The sequence below is a fragment of the Crassostrea angulata genome, chromosome 3 (genome assembly GCF_025612915.1).
Source record: "Crassostrea angulata isolate pt1a10 chromosome 3, ASM2561291v2, whole genome shotgun sequence".
NCBI lineage: Eukaryota > Metazoa > Mollusca > Bivalvia > Ostreida > Ostreidae > Magallana > Magallana angulata.
In genome coordinates this window covers 3,947,207-3,973,265 of record NC_069113.1, presented here as the reverse complement: position 1 = coordinate 3,973,265, position 26,059 = coordinate 3,947,207, and the positions used below count along the sequence as shown (strand labels likewise).

General features: G+C 31.5%; 1 protein-coding gene across 1 annotated transcript in view; it reads right to left on the bottom strand.

Moving 5' to 3' along the window:
• LOC128175597 (uncharacterized) overlaps window positions 1–26,059 on the bottom strand; it is an 86,020-nt gene that overhangs the window by 35,561 nt on the left and 24,400 nt on the right. Inside the window, exons 3-15 of the mRNA XM_052841353.1 lie at window positions 24,270–24,595; window positions 23,671–23,814; window positions 21,252–21,408; window positions 20,861–21,019; window positions 20,186–20,322; window positions 19,881–20,048; window positions 19,510–19,553; window positions 19,183–19,214; window positions 7,121–7,221; window positions 6,257–6,421; window positions 5,803–5,849; window positions 5,430–5,543; window positions 39–217 (exon numbers count right to left, since the gene is read on the bottom strand). Of these exons, the coding sequence (XP_052697313.1) occupies window positions 39–217; window positions 5,430–5,543; window positions 5,803–5,849; window positions 6,257–6,421; window positions 7,121–7,221; window positions 19,183–19,214; window positions 19,510–19,553; window positions 19,881–20,048; window positions 20,186–20,322; window positions 20,861–21,019; window positions 21,252–21,408; window positions 23,671–23,814; window positions 24,270–24,595 (1,773 nt within the window). The remainder of the gene's footprint in view (window positions 1–38; window positions 218–5,429; window positions 5,544–5,802; window positions 5,850–6,256; window positions 6,422–7,120; window positions 7,222–19,182; window positions 19,215–19,509; window positions 19,554–19,880; window positions 20,049–20,185; window positions 20,323–20,860; window positions 21,020–21,251; window positions 21,409–23,670; window positions 23,815–24,269; window positions 24,596–26,059) is intronic.

The window sequence follows — 26,059 nt, the reverse complement described above, 5'->3', positions numbered from 1 at the left end:
ACATGACGCTTAAACATAATTTCATCTCGATAGCGTACGCCGGTGAGATTTCCGTTGACAATTTGTAAAGGGGTCCTTCCACGTGCTGATATTCCACCCCACACCATCACGCTACCTCCACCAAATTGTCGACGTTGCACAACACAAGCGTCCTGGTAACGCTCCCCAAACGCGACGATACATCCTACAACGGCCGTCACTGCTATCCACATGATATCTGGATTCATCAGTGAACAGAATATTGCTCCAGTCCTGTATTCTGAATCGCAGATGTCGTTTGCACCACGCTAGTCTGGCGATACGATGACGTTGAAGCAGTTCTAAGCGCACCGCTGGACGTCTTGGTCTGATGTTTTGCTCGCGCAGACGATTACGCACAGTTCTTGGACTAACTGGTCGAAGCCCTGGAATGTTACGGGCAGTTAAACTTGCTGTCTGGAAACGATTTCTCAGATGCACAAGTCTATTGGGTTGTCCGGTTGACCGGACGTCACACGAGGTCGCCCAGAGCGCAGTCGATCCTGAGTGTTGTCAGATTGTTGAAGACGTCTCCATAATGACTGGATGGTGTTCCGATGAACTCCAAAGTGTCTTGCTACAGTATTTTGTGCCATTCCAGCTTGCAGCATCCCAACAGCACGATTACGTTGGTTTTGTTGAGTCGTGGCATGACATAGGGGTAAATTTTGTTGAAACTAAAGTGATTTCCTTAACAAAAGTTAGACAAATCCTTTACAGTTCTCATTCCAAACACTATTGGCCCGTAAAACTCGTGCGTACAAATTCTTTAATAAACAATAGGTGCTCACTAACCATTAAAAAGTCCGTGCATCCGGACGGTTACCATCCGATATTGTCAACATTACCATTATCGATTAATACAAACAATAGATATAGAAAAATTATACTAAATTATATAATGCACAGTTTCTTTTTTCCGCTAGTATACATTCATATTGTATATACCCAGTGTCACTGGCTATTTATTTTTTTTATTAGTAAATTAAAAAAATCTATCAATTAAATAAATTCTACCAACTAAAAAAGATAAAGAATACGAGAAGGGGAAAGGCTAAACTTTAACGTCAAATATATTAATGCTTATCCTAACAATGAAAAAATGACAATAACAAAGTGTGAACCATCTCAAAAATCCATTAAACGAAATTCAAATTCAAAGCAGAGCAACACGGACCTTCAAAAAGATTGAGGTAGGATCAGGTGCCTAGGAAGAGTGAACATCCTCTGCTGACCGGTTACACCTGCCATGTGCTCTTTGTCGTAATCGGGGAAAAAACGGAAATGTCCGTAGACAATTAGATTAATAATTATGGTCTAACAATTAGTATGTAAAACGTCAGTCAGCATGCGACCAGAGGAAGATTGTATTTGCCTACAAGGTCGTTGTATTGACCATAGAACTTACGAAAAGATTACTTCAAACGAGACTGTTGATAGTCCTGTTTTATCTACTTGTTTGTCAGTAGCTCGCTTCGCCGAAGATTAACGCTAAATTAATCGAAGTAACTTCTTCAACACATGTTTTAAATATCATCATGAAACCTATTTACCCTTACAGAAGCGTTGATTGAAAATAAAAATAAAGTATCTAAACTGTAAAGTTTTTTACTTGGAAACAACACATGCGTTTCTTAATGTTTCTATTTTGATGCGTATAAGCATGTATTCAGTTGGTTACGAAAACACCACTTTTCGCCAAACGATGAAAAGAATGCACAACCAACTGTACTACGTTTACAGTATCTAATATCATTAATAGTGAAATAAATTCCTAAATGTATAAGTGCTAAATTTGCGACTTTAGTGTTTCACAAACTTTATAATCGTTTAGATTGCAAAAATATAGATACAGAGAAATCTTATTCTGTTTTTCATTAGTAATTTACAAGGCTTTGAGCTCACTTGAGCTGGAACCTCATGTGAGCTTTTCTGATTCCATTTTGTCCGTCGTCCGTTTGTCTGTCTGTCCGTCTGTTTGTCTGTAAAGTTTTCACAGTTTCTGCGTTTTCGTCAGGACCGCTGGACTAATTTCAAGTAAACCTGGCACAAAGCATCTTTAGACAATAGAATTCAAAGTTGTGAAAATTACGGACCACATCTTTCTACCAGGGGAGATAATTTAAAATATTAAAAAAAAATTTGAGAAATTATCAAATTTTCGAGAGAAAATCTTGCCAGGAAAGCTGAAACTTTAATGGAAGCATTCTCAGGTAGTATAAACTCAACGTTGCGAAACTCATGACTCCCGGAGGTATGGTGAGGCCACTATGGGGGTCGAACTTTTACATAAGAATATGTAGAGAAAAACTTTTAAAATCTTCTTAGAAACCATTTGGCAACAAGAACTGAAACTTATGTTGAAGCATTCTTAGGTAGTTTAGACTCAAAGTTGTGAAAATCATGTTCCCTGGGGGTAAGGGTTGGGCTACTATGTGGGGTTGATTTTTTTTTTACAAAAATTTGGCTTTGCTCCGGGTCAACGTCCGAAGTCTAACAACGAAGTTGTATTTGTTATCATACATTTAAAATAGTATAAAGTTTTACATCGTTTAATTCTAATTTATTTCTTCTAAATATGCTAAAAGCACAGTTCAAGGTGTTTGTCAACTCAAATTTGTGTGAAACCTTGTATTTTTTTAAAATTCGGCATTCAATGTATAAATTTAAAATTAGAAGATCTTGTTCACACCTATTTTTAGTACATAAACTTATGTATGCTACCGGTACAAAAAATATTGAATTAAACGATTTTAAGTAATGTTTGCAGTTTTAATTACAGATGATTTTTTATCAATGTATTTTTTTATTGATCTCAAATTTTCTTTTTAGTAGTTCAAAAATAATTATAAAATACATACCAATATTACATCTGTAGCCTACTTTGCCTTGTGGACATTGACCACAAACATAGAATGGGGAAGAAAGAGGCGCATTTATGCATTTAGATTTGAAGCAAGGAGTCTCATTTCTAGCACATGGTTGATTTCCTGAAATTAAATATATAAATAAATATAATTCAAGAACAATAATAATATATAATATATTAATATATAATTTATATATTATTTTTTATGCATTCAAGATAACAATCATAAAAGTTGTTTTTTTTATTTATTAAATAATGACGATTACAAACTGTCAACCGTCTCTAAAATCTATAAAGCGAAATACGAATTAAGAGCGGAGGAACATGGACCTCTAAAAATATAGAGGGGGTTAGGTGCCAAGGAGGAATAAGCATCCCTTGCCGACCGATCCCATCCGACGTGTGATGATTGTCAAGGTCATTAAAAACGGAAGAAACTGTTATCAGTCCGATGTATAAATAATAGTCTAACAAGTGTGAATCTTATTTCAACAACTTGTTTGTGAGTAGCATGCTTCGTTTAAGAAATCGTTGATTTGTATAGCATGCTCTTGCATAACGAATAAGCTCAGAGAGCTGAATAACCCAATAAGCAGGCGATGATGGTATATTGGTACATAAATAAGGCACGTTAACGATGGAAAAATCAAAATCACCACGTTTATTATATAGTTTTGTTACTATAGGTTACAATTATTTTTCTAGTAAAATAATTAAATATGAATCATGTTAACTAAAATATCACATTGACCAAAATAAAACCACAATATTCATCATTATAAAAGCCTTTATAATATTATTTTCTCTCAAACCCCATGAAAGAAAAAAATCAAATTAAATATTGCCCATATTCCTTTAATAATTTTTTTATTTTTGTGATTGTTTTGTTAGCATCAAAAATCAAAAAAATATTTTGTTCGTACTATACACTTATTTTAAAACAAATTGCAATTCCAAAGATTGGTTTTGTAAAATATCTATTCTTTCAGTGTCAAGAAAGACATTATTTGGTGTTGGATAAAAATCAAAGATATCAAAAAATAACAATAAGGCTTATATAAATTAGATTTAAAACACCAAGTATATAAATGCTTAACGGTGGTTACGTGCATCAACACACTGCTATAACGATAATGAAAAGGAAAAAATAGTTTTAAAAGTAATATAAAAAAAGATTAAAAGTAAAAAAAACTTATTCAGCAAAATAGATATTTTCACCAAACATTTAATTTTTTTCAAAAATTGTGCACTTTAAGTCCCAGCATATTTTTTTGAAAATGTATTGTTAGCCTTTAAATGATCAAGATGTCCAATCAGGTTCGGCACGTTATTTAACATAAGACAAGGAAATAAGTTTTGTTTCATAGATTAATAACAATAAATAATATTTATAACTTTTTAAAAATGAGCCAATAAAAGTTGACCAAACATGATATTTAAACATTTAATCAAACCCTTTTAGTAGTCTTACTGTCACTATGAATTAATTTATCCGACAGGGTATACAACATGCACTATGGTTCCAACATTTACCAACAGCCATCAAAAGACTTTATATCAAATAAATTAATTTAAAATCAAATAAAATCTTTTGAAAAAAGGAATCATTGGTGGGTTGAAAACAAACCTTCAGACATCATATATGCTGAAATTTTATCAACACAATATGGTGATTGTTCTGTCTTCCATTTATTTATAGAAATTGGGACAACCTCTGTAATAACTTATTCAATAAGCTGCACAAGTGAATCATAGTACCGCACACTTCAATGGACCTTGATGAAATCTTGGGTGATCAAAAGTATAAAAAGATTTATAAATTTTTGATTTCGATCATTTTGGTTCAAAAACCGTAGAACCCATAAGATTGCATTTATTGAATGGTTGAAAAGTTAAACATGAATTCATTAGTATTTTCAGCTACTTAACAGGTATTACATTTCAACAACATAGATCTTAAATTAATTATCTCCCCTTAAAAGAGGCGTTACCCTCCTTTCATTTTAACAAACTCCAAATTATACTTATTATTTAATCACTCTTCAACATAACAAAAAGATTGACGGGAGTTGGATTTTATTTAAAAGTGAATAAAAATGGAATGTGTCGCGCTTTTATGATATCCGACCTGAAAGATATGATTATTCTTAATTGTAGTCCTATACTCGGCACAGTGTGAGTTCAAGCCAAAACACTTGTTTTAATAAATCTAAATATTTATTTTTTTTCAAACCATCTTACAAATTAAACACTAAAACAGAAAAAAAAAATTAGCTTGTACTTGAACTATACTTTTCCTGAAAAATAAAATCTAAATGCAAACCATTCCTTACAGTTAAATAAGAAGCTTTCTAACTGCTTTCAAGTACTTGCAGTACTTTGTTTATTTTATATGGATAAAGGCATTGATACACACATCTCAGTGTTCTCTTCATATGTTTTTTTTTTGCTCGACACTAATAGAATTTATTCATATGATACTATTTGATTAGGATAATTATACTTTTTATTTAATCACTCTTTAAAAGAAATTGATACCTACCGTTTTCACAAAATTGACCAGTAAAGGGTTTCACACAGTGACACTGGAACTCAGAATTATCACTAGATGGTGAGCACAGTCCTCCATGTTGACATGGTAATGATGCACAGGGATCTAATTAACACGATCAATTGAAATATTGTATTTATGGTAGTATTATAAACATGGCATTTATAACAAAGAAAAAAAATGAATTTTTGGTTTGTAAAATACGATATAGGCAAGTCGTTTAGTTTAAGGGACTCAGATTTTTCTAAATATCTTTATTTTAAATAACACAAGTCTTGTCTTTTATAAGAGATAATGTTCTCACATTGTTGCTTGTAATTGTTTACATAGTTATTTCATTTAAATCTATGTTTTGATTTAATACCTGGTCTTTGGACAGTCACGTAAAGACAACGCGTAGTCCATTCAATACTGTAGTGAAATTCAAAATTATAAATAATCGTAGCTAACAGGCACTTGAACATAAGATTTAGAAATTATTTTTAATTGCAATCGAAGTGATTTTATCTATGACAAAAAGTTTATTTTGGATGGCAATGCAAAATAATCAGGAGGACCTGAACATCTAAACAAACTTCAGTAAAAGAAATCAGGTTCCTTCGTCCTTTAATTGCTGTTCTTTAAAAACATACTAATTCAAATAATTATGAAGAATATTAAAGTAATTTTTAAAAAAATTCAAATAGCTAAGCTGATGAGATGTGTTAGATAATATGCGTTAGTAAATACAAGCTATGAAAGAAATTAATAAGATATTATCTTGATAGACTAACAAACAGACAAACAAAGGTTCATAGAATATCAATAAAGATGTTTACTTGTCCGATGCATTCAGGCAAATTTGACGATGACCAGGTAAAAGTGCCAAGAATTCCACTTGTGCTACCGTCGTGGGTAGCGATCCGTTAATCATAGCATGACTGTATTCTATCGTAACATTCTCTTCACTCTCTGACGTACTGACAATTTTGCTGACATTGTGCCTAAATTGAGTTGATAATAGTTTGAAGGACCGCATTATGGAACAATATTACTGTAAAATATATGTTCTCCCAGATAAGAAATGGAAAACAATGACAATGATAAAGGAAAGGGGCATACACGGAGTTAGATATCTCTCACTCTGTTCGATAATGACTGACGATTTCTATATTCAATCATACTGTTTTGTTTAGAAAACTAAGAGATGAATAAAGAAATAAAGAAAATTCCGTTTAACTGTATCTTTGTTTATCAATATATCGGGAATACGGTACTTTACTATGCATATACCGATGCACAGTTTGAAGTTTGAGATTTTTCATCATTGCTAGGTCTGTCTTATTAAAAGAAAAATACTAAGAAGTAATTAAATAAAGAAAAGAAAGCCCATGATCTGAAGACATTTTGAGTTTAAAGTTTAGGCAAAAAATGTTGTGGTACTTTTGTTGTTCAATTGCCGTATACCTTTAAGTAATAAGAAAACATAACAATAAACTTTAAAATAGTGTCATGTTTGGAATAAAACCTTTTATGTACCCAGAGTTGTTATATACGTATCCGTAGACCCACATTAACAGTTTTTGAGAAATGGAAAACTTTATACATGATATAAGCATATGAAAACTATTTGAGATTTTTTGCTAACTGATATTAAACAAAATAAAAATCATATAAAAGTTTGTAAGTAATTTTTTTCTTACCCAGAGTTGGTGGTCGCGGCATACACTGGGAATCTACAATAAGTATGGAGTGGACATACTACGTCTGCAGGTTCTGGGAATGATGCGTAATAAGGTTTCCCCTGCAAAAGTTTGTAATTTTCGACGCATAGAAGTTTAAAACATATTAATTAGATAGCGAAGTTGCACTGAAAACCTGCCAATAACGATAAGCAACGTCTTATAATATGCAGGATGCCTGAAAAGCGCGAAAAGAAATAGAAACGACACCTCTAAAAATAAATTTCAGTCGTAAATTTGATAGAATGGTAAAAAGAATTGACAAAGGTAATAAAATCATTGAGATTGTTTCTGTTGTCAACCCACTTCATTTCGATGTCGTCTATAAATTACAACCAATTAAGAGGTTTGAAAGGTGACTGTTTTTTGTTGTTGAAAGTTATTTACCGTAATATGGGAGACAAAAAGTCAACAATCCAGAAAGCATTGCATTTTGTTGAAAGTTAAATACTGAAATTTGGAAGACAAAATTACTCATTCAACAATACAGAAAGAATGATGACAGCCCATCTAACAATACAAAAAGATTGAAGACAACAGGTTTTGTATTTCATATTCAGCCAAAAGAAGATTTTCTATATTCTATTACGTTTAAACTGGTTATTACATAGATTATTAAAACTAGCTTGTAAATGTGATCCTAAGAATTAACTCTTGAAATTTTGCTTTTAGCAATAGAATCAACTTTATTGTTGAATGTTTGTGATGAATGGTGTTTTACCGGCATGTATCTTTATACTGATAACATAAAAATCAATGTTTGGGTATTACTAATGTTAATTACATGCAAATAAATACGCAATGATTAGGTTGATGCATTAAGAGGCATTTAAAGATCATCGAATTGGATGGAAAAACACAGTAGAATGTAAATATTATTCTTTTTTTGATATACATCTTGTTGCTTTATGAACAACAGTGTTATGTCATTCATTTTCACAATTTTGTATTATTAAAGGGTGCGACTGCAACGCTTACTGATATAAAGTTGGTATTATTAGCGGTTGAGGGTGTCCATATTTGCTTGTTTCATTAAGCGTTAAGGATGCTGTGCATTTGTAACGCATAATGATACAATTCTATGATATCTATTATTATATTATATTGTATGTCTATTATATAATTAAACTTTGTAGTATGTATACCATTAAGCGGCGTTGTATCATACACGGTTGTTACACATCTGGGTCTCGTTTCATAAAGAGGCCTTTATATTTGGCCTAACTTTAGTCTAGTCAAAGAACTTACACCGAAACTTAGTCGGGGGTATTTTGCATTTCATAAAGCGGCGTAACTAGGGGCGTAAACTTTAGACTATTGCTTTAGCATTACGTCCTTGACAACGCAGCACTGCACATGCATAAAACTGTCTCTTTTACTCTTTTATGTGTAGGTGTATTTAGCATATGAAAATATTATCAATTTTAGAGGTACTAGTAATAGCAATAATTTTTATTTAAAGATATTTAAGTTTTGATAAATTCTTGTTTCACACAAAGGTTTTTTAAAATAATTTTCCTTTTCCTTCAACAATTTTCCGGACAAAAAACACATAATATTAAAATTAAATTATACAAAGAGATAAAACATTAAACGGAAACCAAAAAATGGTGAAGTGTAAGTGATTTTTTGGAATACCAGCGCAAGGAGTATTATTTAGTGTCAAATGACATGGAAATCTTAAATGAATTATCCGTATAATACATGTATAATGTTTAATTTAAAGCGGGTCCTTACTCGGCATTGTTTTGGTTGAAGTACATGACTTGTGTAAATCATTATAAGTACTTCGGTAGGCCAAAATATATGTGTTATTTATATAATTAAAATATAATTTGAACAAAGTCCTTGACAAAAAATAAAGTTTTCAACTTTGATCATATTGAAAATTTTGATATTACTGGGTCGATGTAAATTTACAAGTTGTCTAACTGATGTTTACATCCAATTTCCTGACCTTTGTCGCTTTTTGCCATTGTGCATTTCAATCGAAAAGGAATAAGGGGTTATAAAACAAAATTAATGCATTTTCGTTTTCAATTATTTCGCGATTTTTTGCATTTAAGAGCAATATAATGTATCTTAAAAATAATAATTTGTATTTATCAAATCAGTTTGAATTGCAGACTTGTCTTAACTCTAATGTGGCATCATTCTTGTAGTTAAAACCCTGTATCAATAACATATCTTCACTTTCAAAAGAGAATCACAAATCAATTTTAAGATTGTGAATTAGTATCAGTGAGTGTAATCAGCTTCGATTTTTAGTATTGTTTGCATTCAATATTAAGCATCTACAAATACATACATCGTAGGTTATAAAAATATACTGATCATATATAAATTACAAAAAAATATTAGCTATTTTCTCGGGGTGCAACTTTAATGAAAGATTTTTAAAAGGTAAAGTTATTACTAAATGTGATGTAAACGTGTTCATGGTAAATGTTGTAGAAAGAAAAAAAAATGGTTTAGAAAAAATTATAATGTAAGTTTATAAAATGTAACACATTTAAAATAAGGGCACTTTTTAAAAAATAAAAATTATGATCTCTTTCTCTCTCTCTCTCTCTCTCTCTCTCTCTCTCTCTCTCTCTCTCTCTCTCTCTCTCTCTCTTGCACATTTATTCGGGAAAAACCCCGTGTGCACATTAATTCCAGAGAAACTCCCGTGGCAATCAAATTCTAGAATTAACGTACAATTCGTTCTTTCTCAGTATCTGAATGTGACAATATGTAACTTAAATCGCATTAGTGATAAAATAAAATAGTCGTTTTATAATATATATATGCTTACTTATGTTTACGTCCGAACTTATGCCTACCTATGAGTGGACGTACAATTTTGGCTTAACTTTAGTCGGACGTAAAGATGCGCTCTTTAATGAAGCGCAAATATTCAAACTAGTTCCGTATTTACACCGGCGCAGCGCTTAGTCTGTACGTACGACTCTTAATGATACGAACCCCTGTAATTTTAAAAACCCTAGTATGTAAATGGTATGACCGTTGGATCGAGCGCAGATACAGCACAGTGCAGTTCGATTTTTGTAGAACAATTTATTTCAAACACACACAGCAGGATCCGTCTGGTTGCCTTCTCAAATCTTTAGCCAAACTTTATTCAACGTCTGTTGCAACCACTATTGAAATAAAACCACTATTGAAATAAATTATTGCAATAGTGGTTGGGAATGTATTTCATTAGAATAATTACCTTGCAACCACTATTGAAATAAGACCACTATTGAAATAAATTATTTCAATAGTGGTTTGGGACGGATTTTATCAGAAGAATCACTTTGCAACCACTATTGAAATACAACTACTATTGAAGTAATGATTTCAATAGAAGTTGGGGATATTTCATTATAAGAGCTACTTTACAGACAACATTAAAGTTCAACTACTATTAAATTTATTTTTTCAATCGTAGATGGGAATGAATTTCTTTATAAATATAACTATGTTATCACTATTGTAACACATTTGGAATGAAAGAAGTTGTATATCATATTTGCAAACTCTTTTTAAATGCAAGAAATCTAACGAAGAATTTCAAATACACAATTATGTAACAATTTTCACTGCTGTGCAGAAATAAATAACCAATTCTCGCACATAAACATGCATATACATTTGTTTTTATCTAACAAACAATTTCAAATACACAATTAAGGTACTAAAGACATGCATATTTTATGGTAATTTTATTTCAATAGTTGTTGCAACAAACGTCGCATGCCCAGTCTGCAATACAACGCCATAAAGTTTGGGGATAGAAAACACACAACGAGTTGGAAAAAAAATCATATACCATCACAAATTTTTTTATTACATATCTAACCACGTCTTTTGTTAAAGCTGCTTGGTCCGATTTTATATCAAATTTTTGTGCACGCTTTTATACGATGGTTTTGTAAAGTATATGTATAATAATAGACATTGCAGTAGTATTTTTAGTCAATTAGGCCAAATTTAAATGAAAAAAAAAATATGTAAAAAATGTGTTAACAAAAAAACAAAATATTACGATACATTCATGATGTTCTAAAAAAAGCATATTAAAACAATATTTTGATATTTCTATCAATATATATATTTTGGCATATTTAGCTTATATTTCAAAGAAATTAAGAAAAAATAACTCCAATTTTGGCCTAAAATTAGCTTAGTTCATGCTATATCTCAAATATTTTGTTTTATTCTTAAATGAGACATTAAATGTATGTCTATTTGTATGCAAAGTTTTGTAAAGATGACATTACTATAATTTTTTTATTTGCATGATTACTCCAAAAAATTTTAACATTATGTACTGGCCTTTGAAGCCACCAGCAAAGCAAGAATATTTAAACTTTGACTTGTATTTACTTTTTAAGTCACTACATGTGTCCAACTTCATATTGTATTAAAATCATAACTAAATAATAGTTCAAACTATAAATATTTGTTTGATTTCTTCAAATTATCAATTTACATGTTAGATTTTAGCAAAAATTTGAGAAAAATTATCATTTCTTTTTTGGGTCCTATATTTTCAGAAAATGGCATGTGACATGGGTCACAAATAAAATAAATGAACATTAAAAAAAAAAAACAAACAAACAAACGACATAGTAGAGTATCGTGTTATTTCGCCTCAGGATAAAATTCACCCCTGACGTCGAGACGGGTATGGTTTTATGACGACTCTAACATCGCTTTAAATAAAGGGGTAATGTTCAGGCAAATTACAAATAAATATGTGTACGTTTTGTTCGCTATTATTTCTGAAGTTTGCTTTGTTTACAATCGATGCATAGCATGCGGGTTGAATCATCCCAATCATTGAAGGGACGAAACTAAATGGTTCTTTTCTTAACATTCCCATGATGCATTTTGGTTTGTTTTTTCGATTGCCCAAAAGGAATTATTTTTACTTTGAATATATCCAACTTTGAAAGGAGACCGATTCTGCTGGTGTAAGTAGGAAAAAGTCAATAACTTTTTAAGATATATGGTTTGTATGGAAAATTATTTGATACTGTAATAACAAAAAAAATCGGACCTGAATCTTTTCTGTAAAAGTTATAAAAATGACGCGCACAACACATTTACTGCAAGACGTCAACAACTTTACGATGTAAAAAAAAGTTCCTGTGACATTTAACAAAGAAACGTTAACATCTTATTTTCGAAGATATGAATTCATATAAAATAAATTAAGTAACGTTAAATTCCGTTTAAAGTACAACTCCACACTTTTCAATTAAGATTTATTAATTTGGAAGATATATAGGGGAAAGTATCATATGGATTCATGATTTGATGAACTATACAGATAATAATTATATTCCAGGGGTATTAGTTATAATTGATTTTGAGAAAGCTTTTGACTCTTTAGCTTGGGAATTTATACAAAATACGCTGAATTATTTTGATTTTGGCCCATTTATGTGTAACTGGATTAAAACTTTTCAATGTAATGCTATGTCCTGTGTGTCCCAGCCAGGCATTTTATCAAACATTTTTAAACTTGGGCAAGGCTGTAGACAAGGTGATCTAATATCGCCTTATAATTTTTTTATTATGTGCGGAAATATTGCCAATTAATACTAAAAATAATGAAGATATTACATGAATCAAAACCAATAACACCCAATATTTAATATCACAATATGCAGATGATACATCAATAATCCTTGATGGATCTGAAAAATCATTAAGGGCAACCATGAAAGAAATAGTTGACTATTATAAATTATATTCTGAAGAAAAAATCTGTTCAGAAATGAATTTTCAATGGACAACTCAATTCAAACTTTTGGGCATATATTATGATGTAGAATTAGATAAAATTATAAACTTAAATATGTCAAGAAACGTGTTAGGATAAAATCTGTAATAAAACAATGGAGCAAGCGGCACTTGACTCCAATTGGAAGGATAACACTGGTTAAGTCTCTTTTAATTACACAATTAAACCATTTATTTATAGCCTTAACAAACCCTAAGAGTAAAACATTTAAAAACTTAAACAATATTCTTTTCAATTTTATTTGGAATTCAAAATGCGATAAAATTAAAAGACAAGTATGTACCCAGAATTATGAACATGGTGGATTAAGGATGGTTGATATAAATTCCTATATTAAAGGATTAAAGTCTACTTGGATAAGGAGATTAATTGAGGATAATAATTCAAAATGGAAAACACTGCTGGAGAATACTTTTAATATTGAAAGCTATCAAATACAGGTTCAGATTATATTTTGCAAATGCAGGAATTGTTAAGAAATAATTTTTTGGAAGGAAGTTACCATAACTTTTAAAGAAATCCAAGATAACTCAAATTTAAATCTTGGCAGGATTATTGTGGCCAGCCATTGTGGAACAATAATAAATCTAAGATAGGAATTCAGTCCTTTTTTTTTTTTATAAAAAGCTCGAGAGCGCTAGCAACTACGTTAGTCCTTTTCACTGGAATACGCATGCTCGACTCCATAGTGGGGGATTCTGGGAATACTTTACTACTGAAGATAAACTGTACTATTTGAATTTCGTTTTATCATATTCACATGAAGTTTTGTGTTTTATTGTAAAAGTCAAAAAGTAACAATAGCTAAAGGTCTTATACGTTATATTCAATATTATTATAGATAGCTTACTTTATCTTAAATTCCTTCAAGCTCGGAAAACAACCTTCGGATATGTTTTCCGAGCTTGCCGGAAAGGCCCGAGAAGATACGATTGCTACAAAACAGTAACCATGGTTCTTGAAAATTTTCACCTCGAAATTGAAATAATGTGTAATTGACTTGTTTGATGAAAATGAAAATGTTTTAGATTTTGAAATGTTAAAAAGAAAGTTTAATATTCATACGAATTATTTAACATATATGGGAGTAAGACAAGCTGGTCTTTCAGATCCAAGGAAATACAACATTAGAAATGAACCTTTTATGTCATTTAATATTAAAACCTTTGTATGAACAAAAAAAAGGTTCAAAACCAATGTATGATATATTAAATCAGACAAATGTTACACCAGTGGGAAAGGAAAAATGGAATAGACATTTTGTTTTTACAGAAAAACAATGAGTATCAATATTTCATTTACCTTTTACTATTACCTCGGACTCTAAATTTCAATGATTGCAGTACAGAATAAACCATTATATATAAACTACAAACAGTTTTCTGGTAACATGGATCCTAATCTATGTACCTTTTGTGAAGATGCTGAGGAAAAAATATATCACGTATTATGGGAATGTCCAAGGGTATAGTATTTACTAGTAGAATATGTTAGAGTTTGCAACTCTAAAGGAATTAGAATAGTCCTTGATAATAAAACTTTTATTTTTGGTATCATAGATGGTGTGAAGTCAAAAGTGTTTAATATTGTACTCATCATAATAAAAAATACATATACAGAAGCAATGCCAGAAAAACCAATTGACAGTAAATGCCCTTATGAATGATTTTAAACAGTTATATAAAGTATTCCAATTCTGTGCAAAACCCCAGTGAAAATGATTAAATCATATAAACTCATTCTAGAGTGCTCTCTCTTTCAAAATAAAAAAATGTGCTGAATATGTATTTTTTTTTCTTAGTAAACGTTCATTGTATATGCAATATTGATGTAATTCTTTCGTTGCATTCTTAAACATACTTTGTGGCCTTGAAAATTTGTGAGGTATGTTGAAGCAGCTGGCTTATTGATATGTTTTTGTATCATATCATTTGAAATATTACATGCTTATTTAAAAAATAAACACTTATAACTAAAAGAAAACCAAACTTTAGAGGGCATCAAATACTACCTCAGCCTCTCTTATCGTATAAACTATAAGGCCAAAGACCCCTAATATGTTCATCAGTTGCACTGTTTAACCATTTCTCGTTCTAGTAATCTACTGCTGAAGTTTTATTTTCCAGATAAACATTGTTGATCAGGCAAAAGTGAGACACACAAGCAATCATAAGCAACACGAAGCTGAAGGATCCACTACAAGAGTGCAGGCACCCGACCAAAACTAAAAACCACTGAGTTTAACAAACATTTTTTCAAGGAGAACAGTAGTACACTTAAAGTCTAATAACTGTGGTCATGTCGTATTGATTAAAGGGGTGGGTCCAAGGTGACATTTTGGGGGAGGGGGTGGGGGGAGAGGGTCGGTGGCATATATGGCCTCGGTGTTTCCCTGTCCAGCCCTCACTTAAAGCGTTCGGCATGGGTTTTAGTTAAACAAGTGCGCCTCCTACACCCTGGGTTCAAAATGTCTCTTACACAAATTTGGGGACATCGACATCTGTGCAAAACGCAGGTCCACTGGTTTTGCCCGGATACTTTTTAAGTTGTTGACAAGGTCCTCCTTGGACCCTAGCCTAATATTTTATCTACATCTTTCATTGTGGCCTTTAAGTCACATTCATCTTAAGATGTTATTTGATATTTCAATAAATATGATTTTGGTTGTATGTATCATTAGATGTTAAAAATGTATTCCTGTTGTGTATTTTTTTCTTCAATTTTCGCTAATGAATAAGTATCTTGTTCAGTTCATCACTCGTTGACATGTTAATTTAATTTCTTTAAATTTAAATTACCTTCAATTGAAACATTTAAAAGTTTTTTGAATCGATTTTTAGCCCCTTTCACAATTGGCGCACGACCACTTTACACCACTTTGCGATCGAAATTTTGAGCTTCGCACGAGCTCTCGCATACGTTGCACGAGCCCTCGCCTACGTTGCACGAGCTATTGCATTCGTTGCATACGTTTTACTGGTCGCATCAAGTCTCCTCTGAATAGTGGACATGCACACTATTCAGACGCGACCGAACGCGATCCAAATTATACCAGTTTAACGCACGAACATTAGTACGAACGTTTTAAAACGTTTTTCTGTACTCGTAAGAGTGTTACACGATTTAAAAAGATCGTAAGATAAATCGCTGGTGTTTATGCGTCTGTTTTGCGACCGTGAGATTATTGCTCAACGTGTCTCATGTAATCTTACAACGTTTTACCATCATTGCACGAATTATCAGCCTCAATATGCCATGCTTTGCTACTAGTATATATGCCCTGTTTCATATATTCTCTGTTTAATAAAAAATTTACAATATACATTTATTGCATGATGGTGAGGGAAATACATGTATGAAGAATTATTTCCTCAAGAAAAATTCTTTTCCGAGGGCTTCGCCCAAAATAAAATTGTTTTTTCTCGGGAATAAATCCTCATATTCCCTAAACATTAATGCAATAAACGTTTTATTATACCAAGCAACATATGATTACACTAAATACGTTGATTTATAATAATGTTTGACTTTTCAACAGTCGCAACATTAACGTCGTGATTGTTTGATTTTCCATGTAACTGTCTCACTTTTCTTTCATCAATCATAATTAAGTTGGTTCTTGAATATAAAGAGAATCATTAAGGTTAATATTCAGGTAATCTTACAACGTTTTACTACCATTGCACGAATTATCAGCCTCAATATGCCATGCTTTGCTACTAGTAAATATGCCCTGTTTCATATATTCTCTGTTTAAGAACAAAATTTACAATATACATTTGGATTTTCCATGTAACTGTCTCACTTTTCTTTCATCAATCATAATTAAGTTGGTTCTTGAATATAAAGAGAATCATAATGATTAAATACTTTTGATTTAATCATATTTGTCTACAACGCATGCTCATATCGGCTTTTTCATTCTTATGACATCGCTCTGTCATGTGACTTTCTAGACCAATCAGATATAATAGAATAATCATATTAAAGTTAAGGGCCTAGCAAAAAATGCTGCTGCAAATCTGTATTTTTTTTCTCGCTTTCAACCATGTCTACTGAATATGGGCGGTGTATACGCAGTATACCCCCTCTGACTCGCACGATCATTCGTACCATGAAACGCATAATCGCACGTTCAATCACATTGACGCACTTTCAATCGTCCGATCACCTAGTCTCGCGCGTTCCTATCTTATTATCTTTCAACAGTTGCTTTCATTGTACAACAGTCGCATATAGACGCAAGATATAACGGAAGATTCAATGCGTTTACATCGCACAACGCTCGCTTAGATCGTGCGAAATTTGTACGAATACTCTTCTCATATGCGATTATTTCGGCAACAATTAATGATTCATATATATTTTCTTCGGTCGCACAAATGTTTGGTCGCTTCTATTTGTGCGCCAATTGTGAAAGGGGCTTAGGAGACAATATCGATAAGAGCCAGTGAATCAAGATTGAGCTTACTATTTAAAAACCCTGTTGGCGGCCATGATTGCGGCGCCCAGGGCTGGAAAAACATTTTTAGCCCTTAGTGCCCCTGATTCAATGATTCAACTCTCAATTTTCACTGAGTATCTTCATATGTGTACACGTAACCGTTAATCTTAAAATTATTTTTTAACAAACGTAAAAAGAAATCTTTAAAAAAAAAAGTTGGTATCTAACGACGGCTTGCGTCTTAAAACGAACAATTTTGATTAAAAAGGGATAAAAAAGGTTAAAAATTTGAAAAATATTTTCTCATTGCTTATTAACAGTTCTATACGACCGTTCTACTTTATTTCATTTCATTAATTAAGGTCAAGATCTAGTAAATGATTTCAGAGTGTCATTTTTGTGCTGGAACCATTATGACGTCATAATTGATTTGATGAATCTTTTCCCGTATTTTACGACTTTAAAGGAATTATGTGGAAAATAAAACAATATTTTGACATTCTATTTTTAATAACGGGAAAACTAAACCCGGTACCCATATTCAATTTGATATCGTTTTAAAGATTTGGTCAAGAGCTTGTTTAATGCCGTTTTTGGAGAGACTGTAGGCAATCTAGATATATTTCATTGGTCAAAAAGGGACAAAACTCCGAGATGTGTTACTTTTATCCTTCATATTTCATAGAAAATGGTTGTTTAAAACATGATTTTTCATTGTGTTTAGCAAAAATTTTAGCCCCGGTACACCCTATGAAACAAAGATATTGTTATAAAGCATCATTAAAAGAATTTATATCTTGAATTTCATAAACCTGTAGGCACCTTTCTTTTATTTGAATAGCTTAGCGATTAGGTCAAAACATAATAGTCCTAATTAATAAATATAGAATAACACTTTTTGAAAAAGGTATTTTAAGATAAACAGAAAATGAACTTGTTGAGCTCTATACGTCCGAATTTCGTCAAAAAATTATCATAAGCAAAAGTGGGTAAGGTTCGAAATGTCCTTATTTCCGTCGTTTTCCTTTCTTTTAATAAAAAGGTGGAGGATGACGGGCTTTTTTTAGATAAAATTTCTAATACATGAAATAATGAATATTCAATCTTGTTTTATATAAAAAATGGACGACGCACAACGAGACTTCAGAATAAATGGATGTACATTCTAAAATTCGTGCTACAGGCTTTTTTATATAGTCTAAATATTATCTACATGCAAGAATCTGCTTATTTTAAAAAATCAAAAAAAAAAAAATAAAAAAAATCATCTGATCTGTATACCATGTTTAGCTTTCCAATAAGTGGCACCTATTAGGGAGCTACAGCTTACTGTTATGATGGTGTGTAGGACAAGTATTTTACTAAAGCTGACGTCACAAAAAATTGTTGTAAAAACAGAAAATATAGTATGCTTCTTTACACAGTCATTTATGCGGATATTTAAAATTATATAATTGATAATTTCGATTTGAAAACTAAAAGAACAATATTTTCCCAAATCAGCAAAACAGTGTTTTTTATCTTCACAAAGACACCGTTAGAAATAATTTTAGAAAATGTTCTGCCATTATAATGTAAGAATATAATAAAATACAAAACACATATACTTTTCAATACAGTAAAAATTTATATAATTTTGGAACAGTCAGTAAATGTGCACCTGGCTTATCTTTAAACTGAAAAGCATATGTATTATTATTTAGTATCTTCTGTATAAGCAAAGAATTTTTATTAATAGTCGTTTTAATAAAAAAGATACAATGTTAACACTACTCTCACCTGTATTTTGTTATTTGGTCTAAAAATGTTTTCTAAAAAAAAATATATGAAAGGAAATGTTATTGTAAATTTAATCTTATATCTAATTTTGTATCAAACAACTTTAGTTTTTGTAAGCGTAGTTCTATTTCAATTATCCTTTGATGTTTCTAACACAATACATCATATTATTAGAATTAGTTTGAATTAATATATGAAACATAAAACAAGATAAGAGGCTCAAAACGAAAGCACCATATGCATCATATACATTTGATGTGTGTGTGTGTGTTGGTGTGTGTGTGTGAGAGAGAGAGAGAGAGAAAGAGAGAGAGAGTGAACTCTTACCTTTTACTTCAATTCTAAAGCAATGAAGTTCAACTGTGCTTACACTGTAAAAAAAAGTATATTTATGTACTCTAACTGTCAAATTTCAAATTAAGTTTTCCTTTTAAAGAGAAATTTTCTTAACCAGTTACCAGCCAACCCTTATACTAAAAAACTTTAATATGTATTTACGTGTTTTTTTTAAAATTCAGCTGCATTACAGGCTTGGAATTATATGCCGAATAAATTGAATAATATTTTCATCGATACAGTTGGTGAACTAATGGTGTATAAAAAATAAAGGATATAGCTATAAGATTATAAAAGTTTCAATGATTGATTTTGGCTTTTTCCCCTGAACCTTTCATTGTTTCAAAACTTAATAGTAATACCCTGCACTGTCCTCAGCATTAGCACACACAATGTGATGTCCTTTATCTTCATCGACAGGAGACCAGCTCATGGAGATATAGGCCATCTTCTGATCCCAAGAAGCTACATTCCTTGTCTGGTTCACAGGTTTGCCATCTCTTCTCAGGAAGTTGAATTTTGTAATAGTTCTACAAATTAAATGTATCTTTTTTACACTATACATCAAAGTTTATAATATCTTATTTTCCAAATACATATACACGAATATCAAAGACATTTATAAATTGTAAATGCTGGTGCTGTGATACAAAGTTTTAGTTAATACCTTGAATTTAAAGTTGGTTTGGCATAAACATTTACACGAAAATCTCCTCCAACATAGATTGTATACTTTTGGTTGTTGGGTGGGGTTGGTGTTACAAATTCTGGAGGATGAGTATCACCTGTCACGCTATAATACATCTACATGAAGTAGTAAAAATCAGAATTATTGTCAATTAGTCCTGCAAACCCATTTTATTACATTACTACTCAATTCTAGATATCTAAACACTGCTAATGTTCTGCCTTTAAATCATAATTCAAATTCATGCAAATTGTCACCGACGCTAAAAACAAAAAGCACTCAAATATTGAATGTCACACATTGACATGCACGGTTTCAGCTTACTTTCTGACATCGTATATTACCGCCGCCTCTCGAAAAACTACAGGTTAATTACCTGGTTAAATAAACAAGTTTTGTTTTAAAAAGACTACTTCTTATGGACACCTGTTCACATAGTAAGGTGTAGAGATCAGCCTTCGTCAAAATTTTATGCAGATTTTTATATTGGTGATTAATTTATAGGAGAGAAAAATTTGCAATGCAGAGCACGTGCAATTATGCTAAAAATATCAACCGAAAAGACTAAATCTATAACATTTCCAGTTATAAGCTCTATTTATGTATATCTTTTGTTTTGCATTTTTAAATCCCATAAGGAACACATTTTCTAACCAAAACAGACACTCTCCCCAAAAGCGTGTTATAAGCAAAATGATTTAAAGTTCCAACGATGGTGTCCGTGGACGTATAGTCTTTCACTGTGATAGGTATGCCAAAACTGTCTCCTATTCGGAACACTGAACTTATGATCCTTAGGGTCAATATGCATGTCTGAAAAAATGTTATTTCATTTTAATTGACTACATGTATATAAGAAGTTAAAAAAAGCTTTTTAACAAGGGTCAGCGTTCTTGTTTTAATAACATATAAAGCATTGTGGTTTTTTTTAAACAAAAATTAAATGAAGAATCCTCAAGAAAACAAGATATCTTGGGTTAACAATAAACTCCAAAAAACATTATTTTTTGTCTTGATAATTAAGGAATTTAGTTTAATAACATACGTCTTTATTTATGCTCAATGCATTTGCCTTCTTCAGCTTGTGTAAAAAACTGCTGAAACCCTCTGCTTCAAGATATATAGATAATGCACATTGAAATTGGTCGCTATCGTTGTCGATAATCGGAATATGAAGAAAATAGTCTTTCCCAAGTTCCAAGCTGAAATATGTCAAAATAATACTTTTTCAACGCTCCTTACATTTAATTAAACTTTAACACAACGTTTTGATGTCGTTAAGGTTGTACAATAAGTAGTGCAGTTTACGATAAAGACGATATAAAATCATTAAAACCAAGATACATGTAATGTTATTCAACACCTGAATGCATTATTGCAAGTGATGGACGACGTCAAATTTATTTACTTCACACAGCAGTAGATGGATAAAATACTCAACTAAGGAATAGGTAGTGTGAAAAAATTGTTTAACTATAACAAAAATATATATGGTGTAACGTGAAGTTTTTACAAAGAAGAATCTACATGAAGTGAGTAGATCTTTAACACAAACTGCGTGAAGAGAAAATCAATGTTTTCACAAATTATATTATTATGCATTCTTTTCTTCAGTAATTACAGTAACTCCGGGATGGAAGTTCGCGCCAATTTATCGACGAACTGTAAATCGGAAAATGTTATTTATTGTGCTATTTGCCCAACATGCAAATAATTTCATATTGGACAGACGGGGAAACTAAAGGCGCGTGTTCGTGTCCATAAGCTACAGATTAAAGACCCGAGTGTTCGTAATACTCCATGTTGTGAACATTTTGCTGAATGCGGACAGGGAAAATTTAAATTATTCCCATTTTAATAACTTCCAAATGAAAATGAAATACTGCGCTTAGCCAAGGAATACCACTTTATTAAATTATTTAAACCAAATCTTAATCGCATTCAGTGAAAAATTTATTATATGCATGTGATATAATGAATCATTTGTAATAGGCCTATTTGCTATTATTATTATTATTTTGGCGCCTTTTTGCTCTGTGACTAACTTTCCGCTACTTTAACGTTATAATGACGTCACAATGAACTTTTGCTTATTGACGTTACTCCGTTACATATTAGTTATTTGTACATAACTGCCTGAAGAGCCAGGAATGGCAAAAACGTGAGCAGTGAAGAGGCTCAATTTGTGATTTTATTCTTGATATTTATTATTTTTAAATTATTTAAATCTGCCGATTTATTATTTGTTATATTGGGAAATTAAATATATATATATATATATATACAACCAATTTTTCAATGAATGATAAAAAACTTTTAAAACACTGTTTCAAAATATTTCGACCGTGTTACCGGTCGTCATCAGTCGGTCACTGATGAAGACCGGTAACACGGTCGAAATATTTTGAAACAGTGTTTTAAAAGTTTTTTATTATATATATATATATATATATATATATATATATATATATATATATATATATATATATATATATATATATATATATATATAAAATATATATATATATATATATATATATATATATAAGCACAAACATTTCAATAACTCTCAAACTGACATATACCTGCCCATAGTGAATGATAAAGATATACATAAATATATATATATATAAAACCAATGTGCACAACTAAATACTGTCGATTCATTTAAAATTCGTAATGGCTTAATTTTTGTGTTTACTCTGGGTAGCCCTACCCAACGAATTACATCCTCGACGAAATTTTTAAACAAATTTTGATAGAGCTAATTATATTTCTTTCTGAAACTGTAAAGTGACGCGTTCAAGGCATTTCATATCCACGATTAAGAAAACCCCACAATTTATGAAAATTCGCCCCCACGAATTCACACGATTTCACAGTTTGCAGTCTATCTTATCCTAGAGTATTGCATAATTCCATTTGGTTGTGTTTGCGAAACGTGATGGACAAGCTCAGAGTTAGGAAAGATGATGAAGAATACTATATAAGAATTGAGCAAATATAATAAGTCTTAAAACTTCTGTGAGACTTAATTATGACCCTTGCTAGTGGTTGCTTTTTTCGCATTAAAATGCATCAAATATTTTACGCTCATTCCATTTCTTTATATCGAATAGATACTGTCCTGATATTCGAATTTTATAACGGTTTAGGACACATGTCATATGTTGATGAGCTACCTTTATAATGTAACTGTGGATGCCTGCAATTAGTTATTGCAGAAAATTTGATTAATGATGTACATGCACCAGGACATGATAAATCCAATTTGAGTCATCATATTTTGAATTGATTGTTTATTCTTGTGCAACTTTGTGGTAGTCCCTCCTTATGTATCAGCGCCAAAATTGAGTTATATAGGTATAATAGTTAACCTTATTTATTTTATCATAAATCAGAGATAAAGAAAAATAATTTATGAACCGATCGATCTCAGCGTTTTTCTTTTCCTTTTATTTTACCTGTAGTAAGGTTTAACCAACACTATTGGACTGTTGTTTGGTGCATTTGTATCTCTCCGAATATTTGAATCCACTTTAACTTGTAAAAACATCGTGCTTAAATTAGGAACCTTTGTCATAGGAACATCGGGCTCACTCTGAAAGCTTTAAAACATAAAATTAGTGTATAATACTGGATATGCTTTTAAATTCATATTTTATATTTTTATGTGTTGTGGCAATGCAATTTTTAAGACCGAAAAAAAAATATTTGAGGGACAAATTGATAGTATTAAAACAGAGCGTTACATTGTCAAAAATATGTGAAATGTATTACGCATGTCCTAAATTATCAATAATATTTTATAAAAGATAATTTATCTCATATTTATAAATAAAATGTATATATTTGAGGTGGCATTACGCTCTATGACGAAATGCACCTGGTCAAAAACTGAAAGCAATTGATTGCGTGCTAACTGGTCTCAGTAACAACACCTTCTGAAATCAATTTAATAATGTCGAAAAAAAAATTCGAAATACCCAAGACATCATCATCGTCATGATAATCAGATTAAAAAAACACGTAAGCAACTAAGTAGACGGTAAGATATACTTACGTTATGTCAAACTTGTTAGAGTACGTTGTTGATATATTTACGTCCAGTGTTATCTTCGAGCTCTCCATTTCCCACTGCTCGTGACTGTTGACCATCAACACCACATCCCTAACGTTATTGTTTACTTCCATTGTGATATTTGTCGGTTCGACGTTCGCATTTACAACTTCTGGTTCAAAGCCATATGAACCAAATGCAACAGGGTTACTGTAATATTGTATGTACATCTCTCTCCGAGCTGTTACGTCATGACCCTCATCGCTCTCTGTACATCTGTAACACGGTCCTTTGTGCAGTTTCCACCCATTTAAGAAATATATTTCGACCTAGCAATTCAATCAGTAAAAGTTGCATTTGTTTATACATTATAGGATAATGAGTTTTACTTTTTAATATATAAAACACTTTATTAAAAGAAGGCACATTACTCATAATTGATACCAAATGTAATAAAAATAAATAGGATGGATTGACTTACATTTTGCTAATTGCAAAGCAGAAAATATAGTTAACTTATTTTTAACTAGCTGCAAACAAAAACGATAGTATCGCAAAATATATCAATCAAATTAAATAAAATATAGTTGCTTTCAAGATCTTACCGTACATTGAAAACAGACAATAACAAACTGTCAACCGTCTCAAAAATCTATATAGTAAATACAAATTAAAAGCAGAGCAAACACGGACCTTCTAAAAAGACAGCGGTTGCATTGCATCTACCGTGCGCTAATTGTCATGATCATGAAAAACGGAAGAAACCATAGACAGTCCGGCGTATAAATAATCCGGCATGTAGCATCGGGGGGGGGGGGGGGGGGGGGGGCAGGAGGGGCCTGCCCCCCCCCCCCCCCACTTTTTCTCACAGCAACTAATTGTTTAAAATTTACATACAAAAAATTGAATTATCATGGAGTTGCCCCCCCCCCCCCCTCCCCCCACTTTTTTTGGAGGATGTAAAATATTGATATGAAAACAAGGTAATTAGGATTGAAATTGATGTTAAATATTATGCCATGCCAGCCCCCCCCCCCTACGGATTAGGATTTGGAAGATTTTGGGAAGTCTTATTTCTATTTCCCCCCCCCCCCCTTTTTTTTTGCTTGTCAAGATTTTTGGGATGAGTCTGGCCCCCACCTTCAAAAACGATGCTACGTGCCTGATAATGGTCTAACAAGTATGAAAAACGACTGTCAGCATGTGTCTAATGAAACATTGTACTTGCTGACAAGGTAATTGTATCAACCATAGAAGATATAATACAGGTTTTACGAGAACACAAAGAACTATACAATAAGTCATTGTTTTATAAAGATATGCCGTTCAAACACGTTTACTGTATATGAATTTAAATATTCCAGATAAATTTTGTTTGCAAATCGAATGGAAAGCTCGAATTCAAAACATAAGTATTTGAGATATAAATTACATTTGAAGACAAGGCAGGCGATTCAAAATGTAAATATGAAAATAAATTCTCAGTACTGCAACGCTGTGCAAACAAATTTTATAATGCGCGTTACTTATTGATTGAGTGCGCATGCCGTTGCCATTAAAAAGTTATATCGTTATTTATTATAATTCAATGCTCAATTGAACTCAGTTACCTTTAATTTCATTTACAAGAAACTCTTTACAAGAAACTGATGATCTAATCTATCTTAAGGTTTAATATATACAGCAAATCAGTTGTTTTAAAACATTTTCATTAAAAAAGGAAGCTGTTGTGTTTTTCGGTATGTTATTATTATTCAAAGAAAATATACAATATAGATGATCGATTGTGTGAC